Source organism: Rhododendron vialii, chromosome 7a (genome assembly GCF_030253575.1).
Source record: "Rhododendron vialii isolate Sample 1 chromosome 7a, ASM3025357v1".
Classification (NCBI taxonomy): Eukaryota; Viridiplantae; Streptophyta; class Magnoliopsida; order Ericales; family Ericaceae; genus Rhododendron; species Rhododendron vialii.
Genome location: NC_080563.1, coordinates 26412932 through 26436068, shown reverse-complemented (window position 1 = coordinate 26436068; position 23137 = coordinate 26412932). Strand labels below are relative to the sequence as shown.

At 42.8% G+C, this 23137-nt stretch overlaps 2 protein-coding genes across 2 annotated transcripts; both read left to right on the top strand.

Annotated features, from left to right (window-relative positions):
- Positions 1-2637: 2637 nt before the first annotated feature.
- On the top strand, positions 2638-4376 carry LOC131332837 (uncharacterized). Its single transcript, XM_058367145.1, has 4 exons — positions 2638-2769; positions 2958-3176; positions 3492-3847; positions 3931-4376. Exons 1-4 carry the CDS (start codon positions 2638-2640, stop codon positions 4355-4357), a joined length of 1134 nt encoding a protein of 377 aa, XP_058223128.1. The 3' UTR covers positions 4358-4376.
- A 126-nt stretch (positions 4377-4502) lies between these two features.
- Positions 4503-5414, top strand: LOC131332836 (uncharacterized). The gene has a single exon (XM_058367144.1). It carries the CDS (start codon positions 4503-4505, stop codon positions 5412-5414), a length of 912 nt encoding a protein of 303 aa, XP_058223127.1.
- The last annotated feature ends 17723 nt before the right edge of the window (positions 5415-23137 follow it).

Genomic DNA, 23137 nt, shown 5'->3' with positions numbered 1-23137 from the left:
GACGCCCTTGGAGTATATCACTTATGCTTATTCAAAGCACAACGCCACATGTACGGACGTCTTTGGAGTGAAATCACTTATGCTTTATCACATACCACAAGTAATACAAGCAACTCATATACGCATACTCATAACTATCTTAAAGATCAAAATACGAATACTTCTAATCAAACGATAAGTACGTAAGGATGAACTACATATAATTAGCGGTTCAAAATAACAACGTTATACTTGAGACGGAAAGTAAATAAAGATAACCTACTTTATACTTGGGGTGGAAGGTAAGGAGATCCTACATTATACTTAGGAATAGGGATAAGGAATTCCTACCTTACTTCTTGGAGGTAGTTGGCTACGGTAGGTTAGTCGGCTACGGAAAGTACGTCGGTGGTCGGGCGGAGTAACTTCCTATGGTGGTCTCCGGTAGCTTCGAAAGAGAAAGGTTTCTCTCGAAACTTCTACTTGACTAACACTACTCTTCTTTATGGATCGAAGGGTGGTCAGGGGGCGGTTTAGTGGCGGCCTAGGTTGAGTTTTTTGAAGAACTCAAGAACATGAAGAACAAAAGGAAGAACAAAGAAAGAACACAATATTTCTAGAGAGAGAAGTTGCTAGGTGAAGGTGTGAGTTGAATGAGAAGCATGGGGTGCTATTTATAGGCCAAGGCATGCCCTCTTCCTCTCTCCCAAGGCCGGCCCCCCTCTCTCTCTCTCTACTTCAAATTTTGACACATGGCATGCAATCTTTGAAAGATCAAAGTCTAACCCTAGGCTTGCATGGCTAGGTTAGGCTAAATGGTAGGCTTGCATGGCTAAGATTAGTCCTTGGATTGGACTATGGGAGATTTGTTGGAAGATTTGGAGACAATGGTACAAGATTTGGTTTTAAACAAAGTATGGAAGTACAAATGGAGAGTTAAGTTTGGTTAGGAGAAAGATTCTCCAAGGATGAAGAAAGATCAAGGAAAGATCAAGCATGGTACAACCAACCTTCCTCTCTCCTTCCTCCTCTCTCTCTCTCTCTCTCTCTCTCTCTCTCAAGTACACACACACACATGTATATATATATACAAATGCAAGAAAGAATAAGAAAGGTACAAAGTACAAGATTTCCAAAATCAAATACCCATTAAAGAAATCCAATTAGGCACATGCCCTTTAAATAAATAAACTAGTGTACTCTAGGAAGATCAACTCCCCATTAAATTAATCCAATTGGGTACAAAACCCCAATACAAAATAATAAAAGATTACTTAGGAAAACTTAGGTTTTAAGGCTACTAAGTACTTACCAAATAAAATATTGGTAATTCATCACATGGGCATTTTAGGAAAATGACTAGTTTAATAAACCCATGTACTTGTTAAAAGAATAACTCCTTTACCCAATGGATAATAAATACCCTAACTTTTATTATCCAATGGACAATAGCTACTAGGAACTTTTATAATAAAATAATCAAAATTGTCCTTTTAAGAAATTATAAAATTTCATTTATGAGTACTTGATATACTAGCAAGAATGTAAAATTTAGGGTTTCTATTATCCAATGGATAATAGTTCCCCTAACATTTATTGTCCAAAGGACAAAGAATAAATCCAAAACAATAAAAGAAAATAAATAAGTAATTTCTAGGGTTGAAAAACGTTGACTAGTCAAATCAACTTTATTGAAAAGTTCTCTAGTCACATCGGTACTTCACTTGGTCAAAAGACTCTATTATCCAAGGGTCACGAACTTCCCTAACAGTTATTATCCAAAGGATAATAATTCCCCTTTCGGTTAATGACCAAAGGATAAAAGGAGTACAAGTACCTTTTATTAAAATAAATTTTTGAAAAGACTATATTTACTTTTATAATAAAAAGTTTATTATCCAATGGACAATAATTATCCTAACCATTATGGACCAATGGGTAAAGGCAAAAGGTTCAAAAGTTTCAAAAGGTCCAAATGGTTCATCTAGTAACTAGGTAAGTTGGTTGCTTGGTTCCTCCAATTAGTCGGTTGGAAATTAACTAAATTGGTCACGTAGGGTTTTTAGTCGAGACCAAAATCTAACTACAACGAAATTTACAAGAAAACATATACCCACTCAAAAGAAAATAAGTAAATTAAATAAAATTCAAATATTTAACGAAATTTTTATTGACCAAAATTCAGGGGCGTTACAAATGTGGTTCTTGTTCAAGTCATGTAACATGTTTTTTTGCTGAAAATATAATACTTGCTCTTTAAGTTGCCTAATGTTACTCCTTGTAAGAAAATTTGTTGCTCTGTATGTAAGAATGGATGCTCCAGGGCAGTGACTTATATTTTAACTCATTTCAATGGTTGTCCCTTTACAAAGGTGTGTTGATATGTATGAAATGTGGTTCTTATTCAAGTCATGTAACATGTTTTTTTGCTGAAAATATAATAGTTGCTCTTTTAAGTTACCTAATGTAACTCCTTATAAGAAATTTTGTTACGCTCTATGCACCAGACTAGTGTTCCTTAAAAAACTTTCTCCCTAGACAACTGTACATTGACGATAGGAAGGTGGAAAACAAAAAACTATTGTGGAAATGGACTTAGATTAGGGAAGTTTTAAAATAACAATTGTGGTTGATGGTATTCGATCATTGTTGAAGGATATGTCCTCAAGTTCAGTTAGTTCAGGTTGTAGTTTGACGAGAAAGTGCCTTTGTGGTGATGAAGTTGTTTTGAAGCCTTCTGGAACTGATTTGAATCCTAGTAGGAGGTTTCTTGGGTGTCCTAAATATCCGGTAAGTTTATGTTCACTTGTTGTTTAGTTCATTCTTTGAGGAGAGAGAGGGCTTAGTGTCATTTGATGGTATATTTTGTAGGATCCAAACCGTTGCAGTTTCTTCGAATGGGTTGATGATCCCATATGCAAGCGTGGCAAGGCTGTTATTCTTGAACAAAAGGAAACAATGGCAAGTTGTATGACCAGATTAAGTATATGCAAGAGAAAGCCAACTTCTTTGAGGACAAAACCAAGGAGTACGAGAAGAAGGCTCAAGAGTATGAGGATAAGGCAAAAGAGTTTGATAACATGACTCAAGTTTATGAGTGGAAGATTAAGGAGATGAAGAGAATTGAAAGAAAGAAAATTAAGGAGGCTAGGACAATGGAAAGAAATATTTGGATGAAATTGCTGGTTGCACTGCTGGTTCTTGTAGGCGGAAGCATTTTTTTTAATTATGGGGTTAGGGATGAGGGAATTGCGTTGCCTCGTTGACTTACATGGGTTGAAATGCCATAATGTTAAGATGTAAATTACAAACTTGGTAATTTGTTGGATGTAAATTACAAACTTGGTAATATTTTGTGTATGTAAATTGTTGACACGGTTAATGGTTATGTTAATCTAATATTGTCGTATCTGTATCTGTGTGGTTTGACACGAAATGTAATAACTTTGTTGTGTTGTGGTGTACATAAGTTGGGTCATGAATTAAATACATTCGGTACATTTTCTTTTTAGGTTATAGAGAATGCGAAAAAGAAAACATTGACAGGTTTTTGCTACTGGGGTGGGGAACGAAAGTTAAATGCCAATGGCACCTTCTTGTACAACGGTGGGACGTGTGTAGCTGTTCTACTTGAGGAAGGAAGTAAAATAAATGAGTTACGTGAGAAGGTTTGTGGTGCTCTTAACATGAATTTGGAAGGTAAATTGTACTTTTATAACACAAAGAGGGACAAGACGAAGTATATAACATTAAATGATGACAACAGTGTTGCAATGTTGTTCCACCTGAACGAAGATGATGTCGACTTGTTCGCAGAAGATATAAGACAAAATAATGACAATATCCTGACCTTTTACAATTCAACAAGGTTAGATGAATTGTTTCATCTTAATTTAACACTTAGAATTTATTTGTTTGCATTTGAATAACCAATGTCATATATTTTGTTAGGGAATCGATGGTCACTGACAACATTAGCTCGCCTGGAGGAACAGTGGCAGTACCTTCTCCCAGTCAGGTAAGCAATAGTTGTAGCCAAGAGATGGGGTTGGTACCGTACTTGCCGAAAAATGCAAATGAGATATTAACCGGGAAGGGTCAACTATTTGATAGCCCTGACCTATTCAAGCAATCAGTGCTACTATTTGCTGCATCGAACAAGTTTAGCTTCAATTACTTGGATAATAGTAGAACGTACTACCGATTGGTATGTAAAGTAGTGGGGTGTCCTTGGAAGCTTACGGCAAAATGTGAGGGTTCCACTGATTTGGTTCGTGTCATAATGTTTAGGAATGAACACCTACACAATGCAGAAGATGCTAGTAATTATAAGTTGATCTTTCGCAGTCAACAAGTGGGCTTGCTTTTCAAAAACTGAATTATGGACAAGACTGGATATTTGCAGGGACTTCGAGCATACCTTCCAATGTTGTCTAAATTACAGTCAAGGATGGAGGGCGAAAGAAAAGGCAAAGGAAGCCATCACGGGACCTCCTTCGATGACTTTCCACCTAGTCCCATGGATGTGTCGATGGCTTGTTGAAGCCATACCAAACACGAGAGCAATATGGACGTCGACAAATGAAGGCAAGTTCAAGCAACTATTTGTTTCTTATGGTTGCTCTATTGCTGCATTCAGAAAAGGTTATTTAAGGCCAGTTTTGAAATTGGACGCATGTTTCTTGACTGGATACTATCGGGGCCACGTTCTATCGGCTAGTGCACATGATACGGACAATGGGTTATACCCCCTAGCATATGCCATTGTGTCTAGTGAGAATGATGAAGACTGGTTATGGTTCTTGATTAATCTTAAGGAAGTTATTGGAGGACGTCAAGTTGTGTTGGTCACCGATCGGAACACTTCTTTGTTGAGTAGTATAATTAAGGTTTTTGGCGGGGATTGTAATTCATGGTGTCTCCGTCACCTAAAGGAAAACTTCAGCAAGTTTGCTAGCTCAAAGGAGTTGAAAGCTGAAAGACGGAACACGGCTCTAAAGGTGGTTAATGATCTTGCGTATGCAAGGACCGAAGACTCATTCAGGTATCATTTGGGCAAGTTGTATGGGATTTGTCCTGATCTTTCAAAATGGGTGGAAGATAACAATCCAAAGCACTGGTCGAATGCATTTTTCCCTTACAAGAGATGGGACAAGATGTACACAAATCTGGCTGAATGTTTCAATTCTTGGATATTGCCATTAAGGGAATTGGACATCATCCAATTTATGACAGGACACGTGTCCAAGACCACTAAGTTGTTGCTCCGTAAGCATACCGAGGTTAGGAAATGGAAATTGCCGGTTGGGAAACAAATTGAGGATATGACATTAAGAAGTCTCAAGAATATGCTCGAAAATTTACGCATCGTAACTCCTCGCCGACCGAGTTCATTGTCGCTAATGACACTAGGCGACTTTATGCAGTCAAGTTGATCCCACGTAGTTGCAGTTGTCTTGCTTGGCAGATGTTTGGAATTCCTTGCGCACATGCTGCTCGTGCTATTCAGGGCTCTGGTTTTTCTATTTACGATATGGTGGATCCTTTTCTAAAAAGGGAGATGCAAATGGCGATATATGAGAATACCATGTCCCCAGTGCCGTTGCAAGACATGCCTAGTGCTGAATCATTTTTGGCAGTCAATGACCTGAACGATAATAATGTTATGAGTGCCTCTTGTACTGATCCTTTTTTACGTCCCCCCCCCCCCCCCCCCCCCGTTTTGGTAGAGTATCAGTCGTGAATACCTACCTAACAAAACTGATCCTTTTTTACCAAAACTGATCCTTTTTTACCAAAACTGGATTTCTGGGAGAGTATCAGTCGTGACCTCTATATTCACTTCACTGCTGGGGCCACCAACAGCAGCAGCATTCTCCTCCGAGACGATAGTCTCATTGGTCGCCTCCCAAGCTAACGCATGTTCGATTGCAGCATCCTGAGACTCCATCTGTATCTCTTCATCAGCATCTGCAAATTCGTCTATTTACTGATCAACATCATCAGTTGGGGGCTCATCATACTTTTGAGAGGCTGCAGCACGGTGGCTTGGTAAGTCATTTTCCACCAAGAGGACTGAGTCTTCAGCAATACCTACCTTGGTAAGGCATCTTTCCCAACAAGCAGCCCATATTTGATCTTGGATAGCTGGCATTTGCTCGACGTAGCTGGCAGTCGTGGCATCAAAACCCTTTTGATATCCTTCATCATAGGCAGCTTTTTTGGAATTATCCATCTCGGACAACGTTTGGCTGAGGTTGTCCTCAGCAGCCTCCAGTTTCACCTTCATAGCATCAACGTCAAGCTTAGCCTTGTCTCTCTCCTTTTCCAGCCTAGTAATTGTTTGCAACTGTCTAGTGTTGTCCCTCAACAGTCTGTTGTGTTCAGATTCAATTTCCTGTATCTTTTGACCCAACGCCACCATCTTTTGGATAAACTAGCAGATACCGAAAAGTTAATAAAGGATGAAGAAATACGAGATATATAGAAGATTACAGTATGATAAATATACGCAAGGATTCATATTGGCACAAAGGGACAGTTACATTACTTTGATACCACTGACAAGACCAATGGAAACGAGCCGATCAGGAGTGGCTGCTGTTTCTTTTTGCATATCAACAGGCAGCAATAGGCCTTGAGCAAGGGCCAGTGCGGTCTCCGAAGAGCTCGCACTGTACCCAATATTGATAGGCCGGTCACCTCTAATGAGCTGAGGGGCCCAAGCCGGAGGAACTGTTTGAGGATTTGGAAACACGGGCGGTTGGTCGGATGCTTCAATTTGCCCGACAGCACCGGTTGGGTCTTCTGCCCTGGGGCATTTGTCTCGGTGGGTGTTGCTGGCTTCGAGGATAGTGTCTGATTCTGGAGGAGACAAGGAAGATCGAATAGAACCCCTCTGGTACGACGAGTTGGTGGAGGAGCATGCCCAGTGGAGGGCGATCGGCCAGCACCACGCCCCCGAGCGGAGACAGTAAGAAGAGAGCTCAGGTTTAAGGGTTGTTCAGACATCGTACTTGAATGTGGAGGGGACGGGGAATATCCAGACGATGAAGATTGGCTCGTGTCACGATCTAGAGCCTGTTGTTCGGCTTGACGTCGTGACGATCATCTCACGATCAAATGAGGAAGTGGAATACCTTCGGAGATAGGTACCTCACCTGGCTGTCCGGCAATTGTCACTCCGGCATTGGATCTTGAATTCCTTGGCTGGGGAGCAGTAGAGGTTGAGGCCGCACTGGTGCTTGGGTTGCTGAGTCTTCTATCAATAAAACCTTTGTAGGCGGGATCGTAACCCAAGAGCACGTCCGCGTTATGACCCCGACCAGCTCTCGAAGTACCAGGCTCCCCTATATATTTGAGCACCCTATTTATATCCGCTATTCAGACGTAGTTGGGTTCTCTTCTGGGCCGCTTGTTGGCGTTAGTTGCTATAGATTAAAGGCACAGATAGAAGTTAGAGGGTGCAGAAAAGTAATAAACAGAAAATTCAGGAAAGCGTGAAGCAAATAAAGGAGCATACATGGATAACTCCATATGTGGGGGCAATGAAAGCCCTCCACTTGACCATCTTCCCATGTTGGCTCGAAGCCTCCAGTGACGTAAAGGAAATCGATTTCATGATCACGAGCAGAGTCTGGCAGGTTTAGCACAAAACGCTTATCTGCTCTCCTAACCTTGAATAGTAGGTGTTGTACTCAGGGTTTAGCTCAATGTTATACCACCATTGAATTTCCCATATACCCAATTGAGTTCCCAGAATCCTATTCACAGTGACTACACCCATTAACCTAAAAAAATTGGTGGAAACTTGCATGGGAGTGAGTCGGTACCAATTCAAAATTTGGCGAAGTAATGGGTGGAAGGGGAAGCGAACTCTTCCCTCAATGATAGCTATGATTGGGATACACATCCTATCCCATGAACCAGAATCCCTATCCGCTCCTAATGGGGCAAGTTCGAGTCCTACATTTTCAGGACCGCTATATTCTGTCCTAAACGTCGCCATGGTTGTGGGGGTATCGCAAAGTTTCCTAAATTTACTGGGTTTAGGAGCATTTTCATTTTCATCCGCCATTGAAACTGTGGAAACCCATAAATTAAAACGAAACCTGAGTATGGGAGAGGTTGAAACTCCAGGAGAGAGGTCGAAATCTCAGAAACTGAAATGGAATGAGAGTAAGAGATGGAATGCTTACAAGATTAGTAAAGCGGTTTCCTGAGACACGAATGAAGTTGCAAACAGCGGCGATGGTAAAAGAATAGGAGGTTCTTTGCTTGGTTTTAGAGAGAGAAACGGTGGGTTTGCGAAATATGGGTAAAAACCCTATCAAGACCCTTTGATGGGTACAAAGGGATCAACGAAGGCGAAACGTTGCCCAACACCGTTAACGAGAAAAGTAACAGAAAGAGGGCTTCGAAGGATATGCCATTCTGACGCCGTTTGGCTGAAACGTCATTTCAAAATAAATGCAAGGCGTACAAAACGTGCCACGTGGAGTCATTACTTCGAGAAAATGATGACTAAAACATATGAGTTTAGATACTATATCCACATGGGACCCGAGAAGCTCGACTCAAGGACTACTTCTAGCTTTACCTGTAGCCCCTCGAACAGTGGCAACGAGCAAAGCTGGTGAGCAATTGTAGGGAGGTATTCCCGAACAGGTACAAATGGGACCCGAACACGTGGTACGTGGGATCATGGAATAAATACGATAAGATAAACCACTGTGCGAAGCAGTCTGTTCGGTGATATGGGTTAATGGCATGAAAAGTCATTAGTCCAATTAGTCTGTTCGGCAGATAAAGGTAAAGACATGAGATAACATTGGTCTAAGTAGTTAATAAAGGACCAGTTACACGTTAAGTAACTGGTCCAGGCAATATGTTTGACAACGACATAGCCGAACAAGGAAAGAACTTTAGTTAAATGCTGGAACAGACGGAATATTCTAGGAGGTTCCAGAACAGTGGTATTCCGTAAAGGAATAGGATCCCAAGAATATAGTATCCAGGAAAGATACCCAACGGGAATGGAATGTTCGGCCAGCTATAGAAAAGAGTCCTAAAAGGACTAAGGTAATGAACTGGTAAGGGAATGAGTCTCCACGATATCCTGGGTTTCCCATACGAGATAGGAAACCTAGTGCAACAAGGATGCTTGGACAACAAGCATATGCATATCTATAAAAACAAGGTAAACCTAAAGGAAAAAGGTACGCAATACGTTGCTTTGGTATTATTTTCCTATTGATAATTAGGGTTTTTTGCTTGAGTGCGTGATACTAACTTAAGCATCGGAGGGCCTTTGCCACAAGAGGCAAAGGTGCACTCACCCTTGTCTGTTTTGCAAATTAGGGTTCCGACGACAAACTAGGGTTCCAACAAAGAGGCAGGAGTGGCCGTTGCATATTGATGTTGTTCTGAACATCAATTGTTTTCATCCCCCTATAAGCACCTGCTGAACAGGATCCCTTAGAATGGAAACTATTCGTTGATGGTTCCGCATGCAATACTAGTTCAGGGATTGGAGTTGTGTTCTTTCCTCCTGAGGGAGTAATGTTGGAGTTGTCGCTTCGACTAGGCTTCAGTGCTTCAAACAATGTGGCAGAGTACGAGGCACTCCTAGCAGGTTTAAGAAGTGCAAAGACCCTGAAGGTAAAGAGAATAAGGATGTACTGTGATTCACAACTTATGGTGAACCAGCTGTCCGGGGAATATGAGGCCCGGAATGAGAAAATGGCAGCCTACGTGGAGGCCACCAAGGATTTGCTCGACACCTTTGAGAAGGTGTACATTGAGCAGATAAGTTCTGGGCAGAACGCCCATGCAGATTTGCTAGCTTGGTTGGCTGCAGCTGTGCAAACCGAGTTTAAGAGGAAGGTGGCAATGGATTATCTTGTTGAGCCGAGCATTTGAAGGAGCGTGGAATTGGTCTTGGATGTGAACCAAGGGCCAAGTTGGATGGACCCAATAGAGGAGTTCTTACGAGATGGGACACTCCCCACGGATGAAAAAAAGGCTCATAAGATAAAGACAAAATCTGCACTATTTTGGCAATCACCCGAAGGAAAGCTGTACAGGAAGTCCTTTACAGGACCGTACTTACTCTGTGTGCACCCCGAGATGGTGCAGAAGTTCCTCCATGAGATTCATGAGGGAACATGTCGACGTCGAAGCCATGCTGCGAGCAAGTCCATTGCCCACCGAGCAATAACCTAGGGTTACTGGTGGTCGCACATGCAGGAGGATGCAAAGGTGTATGTGAAAATTTGTGAGAAGTGCCAAAAATTCTCACCAATGATCCAAACACTAGCCGAGGATCTGGTGCCGTTGACAAGTCGTTGGCCATTCGCACAATGGGGGATGAACATCGTGGGTCCACTCCACAAGGCAACTGGGAGCAGGAAAGCTTTGTTGGTAGCAACATATTATTTCACTAAGTGGATTGAGGCAGAGCCATTGGCCAAGATCACTAAGCCTATGATAGAAAGGTTCGTATGGAAGAACATTACTACTTGACTTGGGGTCTCTTATTCATTAATTACGGATAATGGGTCCCAATTTCAAAAGAAGTTTAAGGCTTTCTGTGCCCAATATGGCATAAGAAATTATTACTCAACCCCAGCCTACCCTCAGAGCAATGGGCAGGCAGAGGCGTCCAACAAAACCATCCTTGATGGGATCAAGAAGAGGATGGGCAAAGCAAAGGGGAAATGGCCCAACATTGCCACTGGTCCTGTGGGCCCACCAAATAACTCCTAGGAGGTCTTCGGGAGAGACCCCCTATTCATTAGCATATGGAACAGAGGCTGTTATTCCATTAGAAGTTGGCTCGCCGACCAATAGGACCATTTTTGTTGAAAGTGGAGGCAATGGCAGAGCCTTAGAGATCGAGTTAGATCTGGCCAAGGAATGGAAAGAGAGGGCTCTAGTTCATTTGGCCTCATATCAGGAGCAGCTGATGAAAAGCTACAACATGCATGTCCACCCACGAGAATTTATACTTTTGGTTTTAGGGTTTGAATGGAATGATTGAGCTTAAAGGGTTGTTTGATGGATGATGGTGTTTCTCTGTGGAGAGTAGGTGTGGAACTTGTTAGTGGCTTTCTTTTGCAAGAAAGAGGTGAACAAGAAGCTTGGTATAGATGGAGAGAGTGTGACTTGGTAACCCCATGCTTGTTCATGCAAATGAGGTATATATAGGAGGAGATAGAGTAGGAGAAAGGTGTAACCAGCCAAGTAAATGGTTGGTTGGCTTGGAGGGAAAGTCTCCCCCTCATTAAATGAGAGGGAAAGATCATGGGAGGTGTGTGAGAGGGGAGGAAACATCCCCCTGTCCGAAGACCGTCCTTCAATCGAATAAACAGGCTCCCCCGGGCCCCAAAAGTCTTGTGATCATGGTTGGAAAAGGTGATGGGATGGGTGTTTGACCAGTGCGTGTAGTGAGGTATTCTCGAACAAGTTCGAAAAGAGCCCGAACACGTGATGCATGGGACCATGGAATAAGTAAGATGAGATAAGTTGCCATGGAGGGCAGTAGTCGACAATGAGGACCGATGACATAAGGAGTCATTGGTCCAAGCAGTCAATTAGGACCAATGACATGAGAAGTCACTAGTCCAAGTAGTTGATAAGGACCGACAACATGAGAAGTCATTGGTCCAGGCAGTCTGTTCGGCAATGAAAAGGCCGAACAGAGCAAGAATGATTATGAAAGCAGCCTCAGGTGCTAAAATAGAAGGAACACACTAGAAGGATCCAGAACAGTGGTATTCCGTAAGGAATAAGATCCCAAAAATATAGGATCTAGGTAAGATACCCAACGGGAATGGGATGTTCGGCCCACCATGGAAAAGAGTCCCCAAAAGGATTCTATGGAGTAAATTGATAAGGGAACGAGAATCCAGAATATACTAGTTTCCTATACAAGATAGGAAACCTAGGGCAACAAGGATGCTTGGGCAACAAGTATACACATATCGATAAATATGAGGTAAAACCTAGAGGAAAGACGTACGCAACACACTGCATTCATACTATTCTCCTACTGATAATTAGGGTTTTCTCCAGTACGTGATACTAACTTAGGCATTGGAGAGCCTTTGCCACGAGAGGCAAAGGTGCGCTCACCCCTTGTTTATTTTGTAGATTAGGGTTCCGACGATGAACTAAGGCTGCGGCAAGCAGCATGAGTAGCCATTACATTCTACGTGCTACTGCAAGCACAATACGATTTTGTCCACCTACAATTAGCGCCGTTTGTGGGAAACGCAAGAGTTCTCTTTGAAAAACGACCAAGGTGGCTGAAGATCCAAAGACACAGCTCGACCCAAAGAACCTACTATGTTGGGGAGGAGATAAATCCCCACCAGGCACTCTAAGAAAGCCTGAAGGTGGACATGGGAAGAAGACGACAAACAAGGGCAACCCCCTGATCGTCCTAGATGGCTCCAAGAATAGGGAGGCAGGATGGGCACAGAGTCCACACGGAGGAGTAAATCCCACTATGAAGGGAAGTCAGTTGCACACTCGAAAAGCATGCATAACAGTGAAGACATCCTCGATAAAAAGAGGCAAAAAATAGAAGAATTTGCTCATTTGATTAAGAAACGAGAACATGAGATTCAATAGTTAGAACATATCCGAGAGCACCCTGAGGACTCTGGACTTTCACAAAGAAATTCCAGAGGAGATAGGCGGGTCATGGTGGAGTACAAGAAGTCTCTTTCACGAAGAGGAAGGAGCAGGCGTCCAAGCCAAACTCTAGAACGGCGAAGGGCTTCTTCATGAAAAAAGGAGCAGGAGCCAAAGTCCTACCCCCGAGGAGCAAGGGACTAGGAAGCACCATAGAGACAGGTACGAGAGACCTGATTCCGATTGGGAGAAGAATGAATCTCAAAAAACAAAGGGGCGAGATGATGGAACCATGACTGCACGAGAAGCAGCACAGAAAGCCCTCAGCAATATAGCAGCCTCTCCCTTTGCGAGAAAGCTGCAAGAAGCAAGGCTGCCGAGCAGGGTAAAGCAGGGCACGTTCGTCCATTACGAGACAAATACCGACCCCATGGTTCATGTGCAACACTATCAGCAAGCAATGTTCATGCACGATGGGGACGATGCCATTATGTGCAAGATGTTCCCATCTAGTCTAGGGAAGGTGGCATCAGTTGGCCGAGGAATTCACTGCTCGATTTCTGACGAGTAGAAAAGCACCAAAAACCTTTGAGAGCCTCTCCACAATGAAGCAAGGAGAGAATGAGCCAATCAAGGATTATGTGAAAAAGTACTGGGAGATTTTCAATGAGATTAAAAGTTACAGCGAAGAATATGCAATAGCTACGTTCAAGACTGGGTTGCCAGTTCGGGGAGAATTGTGCTGATCACTGAACATGAGTCCAGTGGGTACACTAGCAAAACTGATGGAGCGAATCGAGCAACATGCCAGAATGGAGGATGACATACTCCGAGAGGACGGCAAAGTTGTAGCCAAACAAACAAAGGCGCCCGCAAAGAAGTCAGAAAAATCAGAGCCCAAGACCTACAGGGAAAGGAAAGTATATAGGTAGGCTAAAAAGGAGCCATACAAAGAGAGGCAAGCCCCGGACCCCAAGTCTTTCTTTTCAGTAACCACGTTCTGGAAAGAGCCAATCTACAGAATTCTTTATCGAATATAGAATCGCCCCTACGTCAAGTGGCCCCTGAGATTGGAAGGAGATAAAGATGCAAAACAAGCTATGCGTCAGCACTGCAGCTATCATAAGGATTGGGGTCACATGACAGAAGATTGTGAGATGTTCAAAAGGCACCTTGACAATCTGGTGGCTCAAGGATATCTCAAAGAGTTTAACCAAGAAGGACCCAAAGACGATGGGAAAGTGATGGAGTTGGATTACGAACAAAATCCAAGGGGCATAATCCATACTAGAGGCCGGGGCACACGTGATGCGTGTGCAAGTCGGATTTTCACAACATTTGTGAAAATTTGATCAAACAATAAGTGGGAAGCATTTTTACAAAAACATTGTGAAAATTCAACTTGCACACGCATCGCGTGTACCCCGACCTCTAGTATTAACCTATTTTGATAGATAAACAACAATTAAATTCTCAAAAGACCAATCGAATGGTTATATATTGTAGTAATAATTAACATGCATATACATATCTATACATTACCATGTTAATCGCCACTGTTTTGCCAACGTCGCTGCCGCCACCGATTTTGCCACGATCTAATACCTAAGTAGTCTTGGAAAATCAATCGTGTTAGCTCTCACGGAGAATTTCCTCCGCATGTGCTTTGGCGTTAAATTAACTTGGAAAACTACATCAGTGTTTACCAAACATTTAAAAAAAAATAAAAATAAGGAGTTAAAAATGGTGGCCCAAACAGCACACTCAAGTTGGGTACAAAATTATTAATTTAATAAAGGCTAGAGAAAAATGGCATAGATGATCTGAAACGTACCAAAAATATAGAATTAACTTTTGTTGCAGATCACAATGTCCATCCTAGAAGCAAATTAACCATGTGCATCTAAAGCTTCTTCTTTTTTTTTCCCCACTCGGGTGCTGTCAATGGTGGAGAGGAGAAGAAAACTATTTCGTTTGTGGATGTGGTACAGTTGTTGAACGTGGAGTGAATTGTGCACGTAGTGAGAAGAAAACTATTTCTTTTGGTGGTTTTTTTGTGTTAAAATGTCTAATATATCCTCACAATTGTATTACGTTTTTTTCTTTTAGAAGGGTATTTAAGGGAAAGGAAAATACATGACTGGGAGACACCAAACTGGTGCTCCCTTTTATATATTAGAAAAAAAAAACAAATCTGAAATAGGAAATAAGAACATCCTGAAGGTCTAAGTAGAACAAAAAAATCTGCAAAACCCATACTGAAACCGAATCTGAAATAGGAAATAAGAACATCCTGAAGGTCTAAATAGAACAAAAAAATCTGCAAAACCCATACTCAAAATTTGCACAAAGGAAGTGAGAGATGAAATTGATGGTTCATACATTGAATTGTGGCTTATGTTGTGGCTTGTGGCTTCTGTTGGGTTTTTTCCCGTGGCTTATGTTGTGGCTTGTGGCTTCTGTTGGGTTTTTTCCCAGCTTGACTGTGTGCCCAATTGGCCTAAGTCATTACGGTCAAGATTGAACATAAATTGGCCTCCTCAAACTAGGGAAAAATACATAAAAGGAGAAAGCCCAAGAATAAGAGATGGAGAACCTATCAGGAAAAGATGATCAGCTTATGGTTATCATGAAATATTTGACCTCAGAGATGATAGTTGGATTTTAGAAGCAACACAGCATTTGGAGCAGGAATTTTCCTCTTTTGGTTGCTTTCTACAATTTGTTTGCTAATACGAGCCATAGCAAGTAGAATACTTTGGCAGATTATTGAATTTTCCTCATCATTTCTGTTGAATAGCTTACAACCTCCTTTTAAACTCTATCCAATCACTCTCATTGCTACCTTAATGTTGTGAGCAGCCCCCAATTAGGTTCAAATGATTGTATATGTAACATTTTATGCAGGGTTTTCATGAGGCCTCCACCATGTTTGCGTCGTAATGATCACTTAGATATGTTGAATGCAGTATATGATTTTAAAACTAAACGTCAGAGAGAGGGCTTACCAGTTGAAAATTTTATTCGACGAAAAATAGAGGCATGTCGAGCCTGGCTAGAGGTCGGAGCACACGCGATGCGTGTGCAAGTCGGATATTGACAAAATTTGTCAATACTCGATCAAACAATATAAGTTGGAAAGCATTTGTACAAAATTTGTCAAAATCCGACTTACAAAGGCATTGCGTATGCCTCTGTCTCTAGTAGAATGTTAAGGGTAATTCAAGTAGGTAATTAGGGGAAATTAACGTTTGACACAATGACACTATTTTGTCTATACCAAAGTGTGGAGTGTTTCTTTCAAAGATGCATTGAACCCTTTTTTATGTTAGGACAAAATTGTGTTATTGACCAAGAAGGTTGCTTTTAGATGTGGAATTCGAAAAAGGCACATGAGCCCTTTTGTTACAATGTACTAATACAGAAATATATACACCAAACATGTGATCTATGTCATGCTAGTTGATCTGGGTTTCAGTTAATTTGTAAGAGGTCGGGGCATGCGTGTAGAAGTCTTGATTTTGCATATCTTTTTCAAATTCAATCAATCAAATAATAAATGGAAAGATATTGTGCATATTTTGTCAAAATTTGTCAAAATATAATAATTCAGAGAAACATACCTCAATTTGTAAAGATGAATTTCGTATATTTACTCATTAGCCAAACACGCCTAAGGGAAAGTACATATAGATAGAGTAAAAAAGAAGAAGCCCAAAATGCATCGAATCCAACCTTTCTTTATTTGTTCCATTTATAATGGAGAAGGTTAAAAAAAGCGACCTCAAAATAGTGCCCCAAACAGCCCAATCAAGTTGGGTATAAAAATCAATTCCAATTTGATGAGAGAGAGAGAGAGAGAGAGAGAGAGAGAGAGAGAGAGAGAATCTAACCATTTTTTGGTCGAAGCCTATATATCCTTGCAACAATCCATGAGAGAGAGTCAGGAGGTTTTTTTTTGGTTTCCTCGAATGCAGGCAATAGCAGAGATTGGAAGAGGAAACAATAACCACGTACATCAGTTATTTGCAGTTATGTAGTGGAGCAGTTTGTGGGTGGACTTTTTTACGTCTTTGTCCTTTTAGACTTTTCAATTATTGAAGAAGAAGGGCATTTAACTTGTGAATAAAAGATTCTAGAAGGATAAATTTGGAGATGAAAAATTGTGACAGGCCACCAACAGTATTAAAGGCCACGAAGGGCCAAGCAAACAACATTCAGGCCTTGTAAGGCCACGCATTCAAAACCAAGTGTTATGCCATGAAGGGCCAAATACTTATGTTAACAAAAGTTATAAAAGTACTTGTGCCACGCAGAGCTGAGTCCACCGCCATGCAGGGCTTGCAAACAGTTTCAGGAAAGGAAATTGTATTTAGGAAATGGTATCAAACTTACTCATCTACAGTCAGGACAGGGGGAGGAGTAGTCTGAACGGGGGTGTCTTCCACAGCAGTGCTCCCATCATTTGGACCACCACTGGCTTCCTTCTGGCAAGGGTTGGTCACTTCGTCATTTTGTTCGGCATCAGCACTGTGCTGCTCGGAGACATTGGCATTCAGCTCCTTGTCAAGACTATCCTCCTCCTCCTCGGCAAACTCCTCGTCCAATGTAACAATGGTGCTTGGAATATCATTCTCAGTCCAAAGAGGGGACGACTTCGCAATACCAGCTTTTTTAAGGCATGCTGCCCAAGCGACAGCCCAGACTTCGTCTTGAATCACAAGCATCTGAGTCTTTGTATCTCTCTGTAGCTACATCAATCCCTTCATTGTAATCCAGTTGGTATGCAGTCTTAGATTCATTTTTGCTTACCTCGAGTTCCGTGAGGGTTTGGTTAAGACTGTCCTTGGCACCGTCCAACTTGACCTTCAACTCCTCCACTGTACCATGCGCTTGGTCTCTCTCTCTCTCTCTCTTTCAAGCCTGGCAAGCCTGGCAATAGTGAATAGCATCTTGGCATTCTCACTGGCAAGCTTGTCACATTGAGGCTCCACTTGGCCGAGTTTTTGGGCCATCGCCATCATTTTTTGCATCGACTGACCAAGTATACAGGTATTAATAAAAGGTATTGGATTCTACGATAAGAACAACAGAGTGAGGAGATAAACCTTAGCATTGTTAACCATGAAGGAGCTAAGAAACTTGTCAAGGGAGCTTTCAACCTCCTTCTGCATATCCCCGGGCAGGAGAAAGGCCTGTGACAGGGCCAGAGCAGTGTCCTCGGAGTCCGCGCTGTCCCGCACACTAACTGGATGATTTTCGTGTGAGAGTCAAGGAGCCTAGATGAAAATTAAAGCAGAGGATCTACGAGTGGTTAAATTCCCTTAGGGTATGACAGCCCCCATTGAGGTAGAATCCAGGCGTGGACGCTTGTCATGGTGACCCTCAGCAACCTCATCTGGAGAGAAGCCCGGAGGAGTGTCAGAATGAACGTTGGCCCAACGACCATGACCCTAAGAATCCTTATGGCCACGGAACAGTGCCACGACCTCGGCCGCGTCCGGGAAGGGAGAGTAGGATACTAAGGTTAATTGGTTGGTTCATCTCTTGTGGAGGTGGTGAAGGGGAGTAACCACTAGAGGAAAAAGTGGAAGCTTCCTCGGCTAGGCATATGGGTACGTCAGGAATCGGAGGAGTACGAGAGCGACTGGTTCTTCCTTGAACGGAATTTGAGGAAGAGGCGGCAAGAAGCTCTAGGTTGTCAGTTGCTCGTGTGAGGCAATCAATGATACACCGTACGAAGCCCTGTAGCTAAGGAGCACTTGTGTTGCTCTTGCTCGGCCCGCGAGATAAGTCCCTTGTCCGTTGAAAGCCAACGCCTGGTTGATATCTGTCACGTGGACTTGCGGGGTGATGATATTGTGACCATAGTTGACGTTTATGGCTGCAAAGAAGGATGCAACAAAACAAATTAGCAAAGTACGAGTAAACTTTGAGTATTGAGAACAAAACGGGTGAAAGAAACTAACGTGGTCACCCAAATCTGTGACGGCATGGAAACCTATCACTTGGCCATCCTCATTTATGGGCTCAAAGTTCCCCGTGATGATAAGAAAATCATCATCGTCCCCTTGAGCAGAGTCAGGAAGCTTAAGGACAAGTTTTTTTCTAGAATCCCTACCCTTCAGATAGTAAGTAAGGGCATCCTTGGTTCTGGAAGTACTATAAAGATGATGGATATCATGTAAACCAAGTGAAGTGCCAAGCATTTCATTAAGGGCATTTATGTCCATGACAACCCGAAAGAAATTTGCTAACACTTGCATTGGGGAAAGTCTGTAGTGGGCCAGAACCTAATGGAGTAAAAGAGCCAAAGAAAATCTAACCCCGCCTTCTACGATGGTGATGACAGGGATATGAAGGGTATTGTTATCGGGGCAGTCGCGGATGGCATCCTCAGGTGCAAGTACGGTGGCTACATTATCAGTAATCTCGTAATGAGATCTAAAATTGGCCATAGCCTGAGGGATATTACAGTGCCTCCTAAACCTCCCCATTGTTGCAAGGTAAGGTTTGCAGACGAAAATAAGGGGACGAGGAAACCCTAGAAGAAAGCAAAACCCTAAATCGACGAAAGACGTTGGGCGAAATGGGGAGCGGTGACTTACGAAATAACAATTGGAGTTCCTAATGCAGAAACAAAGGAGCCTTGAGATGGTAAACTGTGCTCCAATGGCGGTGTGCACAAATCTTCTTTCTGCAGAGGGAGTCTAGAGAGAGAATGAAGTTTTGAAATGGGACGAAATCCCATATATACCCTATAGGAAAGTGAGAGGCATATGTGAAACGTCACCCAAAAGCCGTTTGGGCGTCCTATCCCATGAAGGACGTCCATTCGCATTTAATATGGGCTGTCTGGAGCATGCCACGTGTAAAGGTCGAAGCAGGAAAAGCCTGACAAGCCCAAGTGATGAGACGTTTGGCCTGGCTTAATGATGGAAGTTGCACCAATTTTGTACTTGGAATTATGGAAATAAGGAGCAATGCGATTTTGCTCAACTATAAAGAGCTATGCTCGTCATTTCGAGTTTAAATGACAAGTAAAGCTAGGTAACAATTATAGGGAGGTATTCTCGAACAAGCTTAAAAAGAGCCCAAACACGTGATGCGTGGGACCATGGAATAAGTAAGATGAGATAAGTTGCCATGGAGGGTAGTAGTTGACAATGAGGACCGATGACATGAGTCATTGGTCCAAGCAGTCAATCAGGACCAATGACATGCGAAGTCATTGGTCCAAGCAGTCGATAAAGAGTGACGACATGCGAAGTCATTGGTCCAGGTAGTCTGTTCAGTAATGAGAAGGCCGAACAGGGCATGAATTCTTAAGCAAGCAGCCTCAAGTGCTAAAACATAAGGAACACTCTAGAAGGATCCAAAAATAGTGGTATTCCGTAAGGAATGAGATCCCAAAAATATAGGATCTAGGTAAGATACCCAACTGGAATGAGATGTTCGGCCCACCATGGAAAAAAGTCCCCAAAAGGACTCTTTGGAGTAAATTGATAAGGGAATGAGAATCCAGAATATCCTGGTTTCCTATAGGAGATAGGAAACCTAGGGCAACAAAGATGCTTGGGCAACAAGCATACACATATCGATAAATACAAGGTAAAACCTAGAGGAAAAAGGTACGCAATTGTTTACACCCGTTTTTGGTACCCAGTCCTGGGCAAGCATAGGAAGGCTATTTAATTATCTTTTAATTAAATTGGGCCAAAAATAGAGATGTATTGGAACAAAATTATTGGGCCAAACCCATGATGATTGGGCCCAATTAATTTTAGTTTGATTCGGGCTCAAGTTTGAAAAGTTTTGGGCCTATGTACAAAAAGATTTCAGTCGGCCCATGACTTATTTAAATTTGATAGGTGTTTTTATGGGTTGAATATATTAGAAGTCCATTCAATTTGATTAAGTGGCCCATTACCCAAGTGGCCCATGAAAAGTGGAAAGAAAGCAAGAAGTTGTTGCCTGGTGAAAGCCATTTGACCGAGTCAAATGGCTGGGAGTTTTGCTACCCACGGAAAAAGGGATGACATGGCCCATTATTTGTCAACTGCCCATGGAAATAGGAAGCGGAGGAGAAAGACATGGCCCATTATTCTTTTAACCGCCCATGATCAAGAATTTACACATGGGCAAATTGATATTCACTTCTATTAACTCCTCTCAACCGCCCATGATCCCATGATGAGAAGATACATGGGACACTAGTCATTACGAGGAGAAAGGGCGGGAAATTCATTTCCATGAAAACTCACAAGAAGCCGTGGCCTATAAATACTAGAAGACAAGAAGAAAAAAGGGTTCCCACACTAATCAAGCTCAACGCTTAAAACCAAAGCCTTCCCAGCGAAGCAACTATCTCTATTTTCTCACCCTCACTCAATTACTTCACCAAGTAATTCGAGTTTCTATCTCTCTTGTACCCCAACTTTATTATTACGAAACATAATAAAGTTATTCATATCTCTCTTCATCCCTTACTTTACTATTACGATATAGTAAAGTAATTCTACGTTGTTACTTTCTTTTCTACACGGTTAGGAAATTATTAAGTCCTCGCACGAAGAGGCAAAACCACGAACCTTCACTGCAATCCAGCCCTTAGGTTTGCAGCACTATCGCCCTCTCAGATCTAGAAGTCAGAACAGGGACGCTCAGCCCTTTACGTTAGACGCGACAAGTCTTGGCACGCCCGCTCAGTCCTTGAGCCATTTCGGAGCCGAACATCTTTTTGGCACGCCCGTTGGGACCTTAATCGTCTAAGGGTTTTATCATGGTCAGGAAGCCGCAGCAACAACCGGATCCACCCATCCCGGATCCACCACAAAGTCCTGAGGGAGTGGCAGTCGACGTGCCATTACTCGAGGAAGCTGGTCCTCAAATCAGCGCCCAAGATCTTAGCGATGCTACCGACAGCGTCAAAAATTATATGTTCATGGGAGGACGTGAGATCTCCCACAACGTTACGCAGTCAATCTCACAATCGTTCACTCAGTCCTTGGAACCTCTGACCATAGCAGTCAACAAAATGGTTGCTACGCTTACAGAGAGGCTACCGCTCGCTCCTCAGCAGCAGGGCTTTCCACAGTTTGGTGTCTTTGGCAACGGTCAAGACCAAGCTGGCTTATTGGGGGTTCCTCCCCCTCCTCAGACATTTTACCATGCCACTTCGTCTAATAGCCCTGCACTCGGGGGGCAAAAAGAGAAAGGAGTCGTGATTGGAGGAGCTTTGACGCCTCCGAATAATGATCAAAGGTTTATTTTGGTCGAGGACCAGAACAAGCTTGACAAGTCTGACAAGACGGACAGAAGGCCTTTGCAAGGAGGCCAGGAAAGGACAAAGGAGTTACACATACTCCTCAAAGCTCTGATACTCGGGGGGCAAGTCCAGCCCAGAACCAGCAAGCACAAGAGGCGCACCCACAGCCGCCTCCTGAGCCAGACCCAGTCATGGGAAGGGATCAAGTCTTGAACCTGCTTCAGGAGCAGTTAGGACCTGGTTTCAGACCTTTGGGAAGGCCAATGTATAGGAAGCCTCATACCGAGGAGGTGGACAATACACCTTTCCCAAAGGGTTATAGAGTCCCAGAATTTCAGACCTTCAATGGTGAAAGCATGCAGTCAACGGTGGAGCATATCGCCATGTTTCAAGTTCAATGTGGAGAAGCTGGAACCATTGATGCACTGAAGTTGAGGCTTTTTCCCAATTCTCTTACTGGGACAGCCTTCACTTAGTACATCAACTTGCCACCTAACTCGGTGCAGACCTGGGCACAGTTGGAGGAGATGTTCCACCAGCAGTTCTACTGGGTAGAACCAGAAGTCACGTTGGCGGACCTGTCATGCTATCATCAAACCCATCTAGAGTCTGTGGAGTCCTACCTCTTACGTTTCAAAACTGCTCGATTCAAATGCAAGATAGTCCTTCCCGAGGCCGAATACGTGCATATAGCATTAAATGGCCTGGGCTTTGAAATGAAGAAGAAGTTTTATGGAACGGAGTTCAGAGACCTATTCGAATTATCTTCTAAGGCTTCTCATTATGAAAAGTTCTTGGCGGAAGAGCAGGATAGGAAGACGGCATCTAAAGGGACGTATTACCGCGACCCTAATTACGAGGTTGCTGCAGTGGAAGCAGAGGCAGACCCAAACGTGGCAGTGGCTGAAATCATCAACAAAAAGCCATACGTGTGCAAGGCCTTTGTCAAGATGGAGCCCACAAAGCAGCCAGCCCAGAGCACTTTCAATAAGTCAACTAGGACCTATACATTCGACGTGGGTAGGGCTGAAGCTATCTTTGATCAACTCTTGGCCGACAAGCTGCTCAAACTCCCTTTGGTCACATGATTCCAACTCCGGAAGAACTGAAGGGCAAAGAGTATTGTAAGTATCACAATTCTTTGAGTCATACTACTAATAACTGCATAGTATTTAGAAATGATATCCAGGACAAAATTGAGCGGGGAGAGTTCAAATTCCCTGAGAAAGACAAGCAGCCCATGGGGGAAGA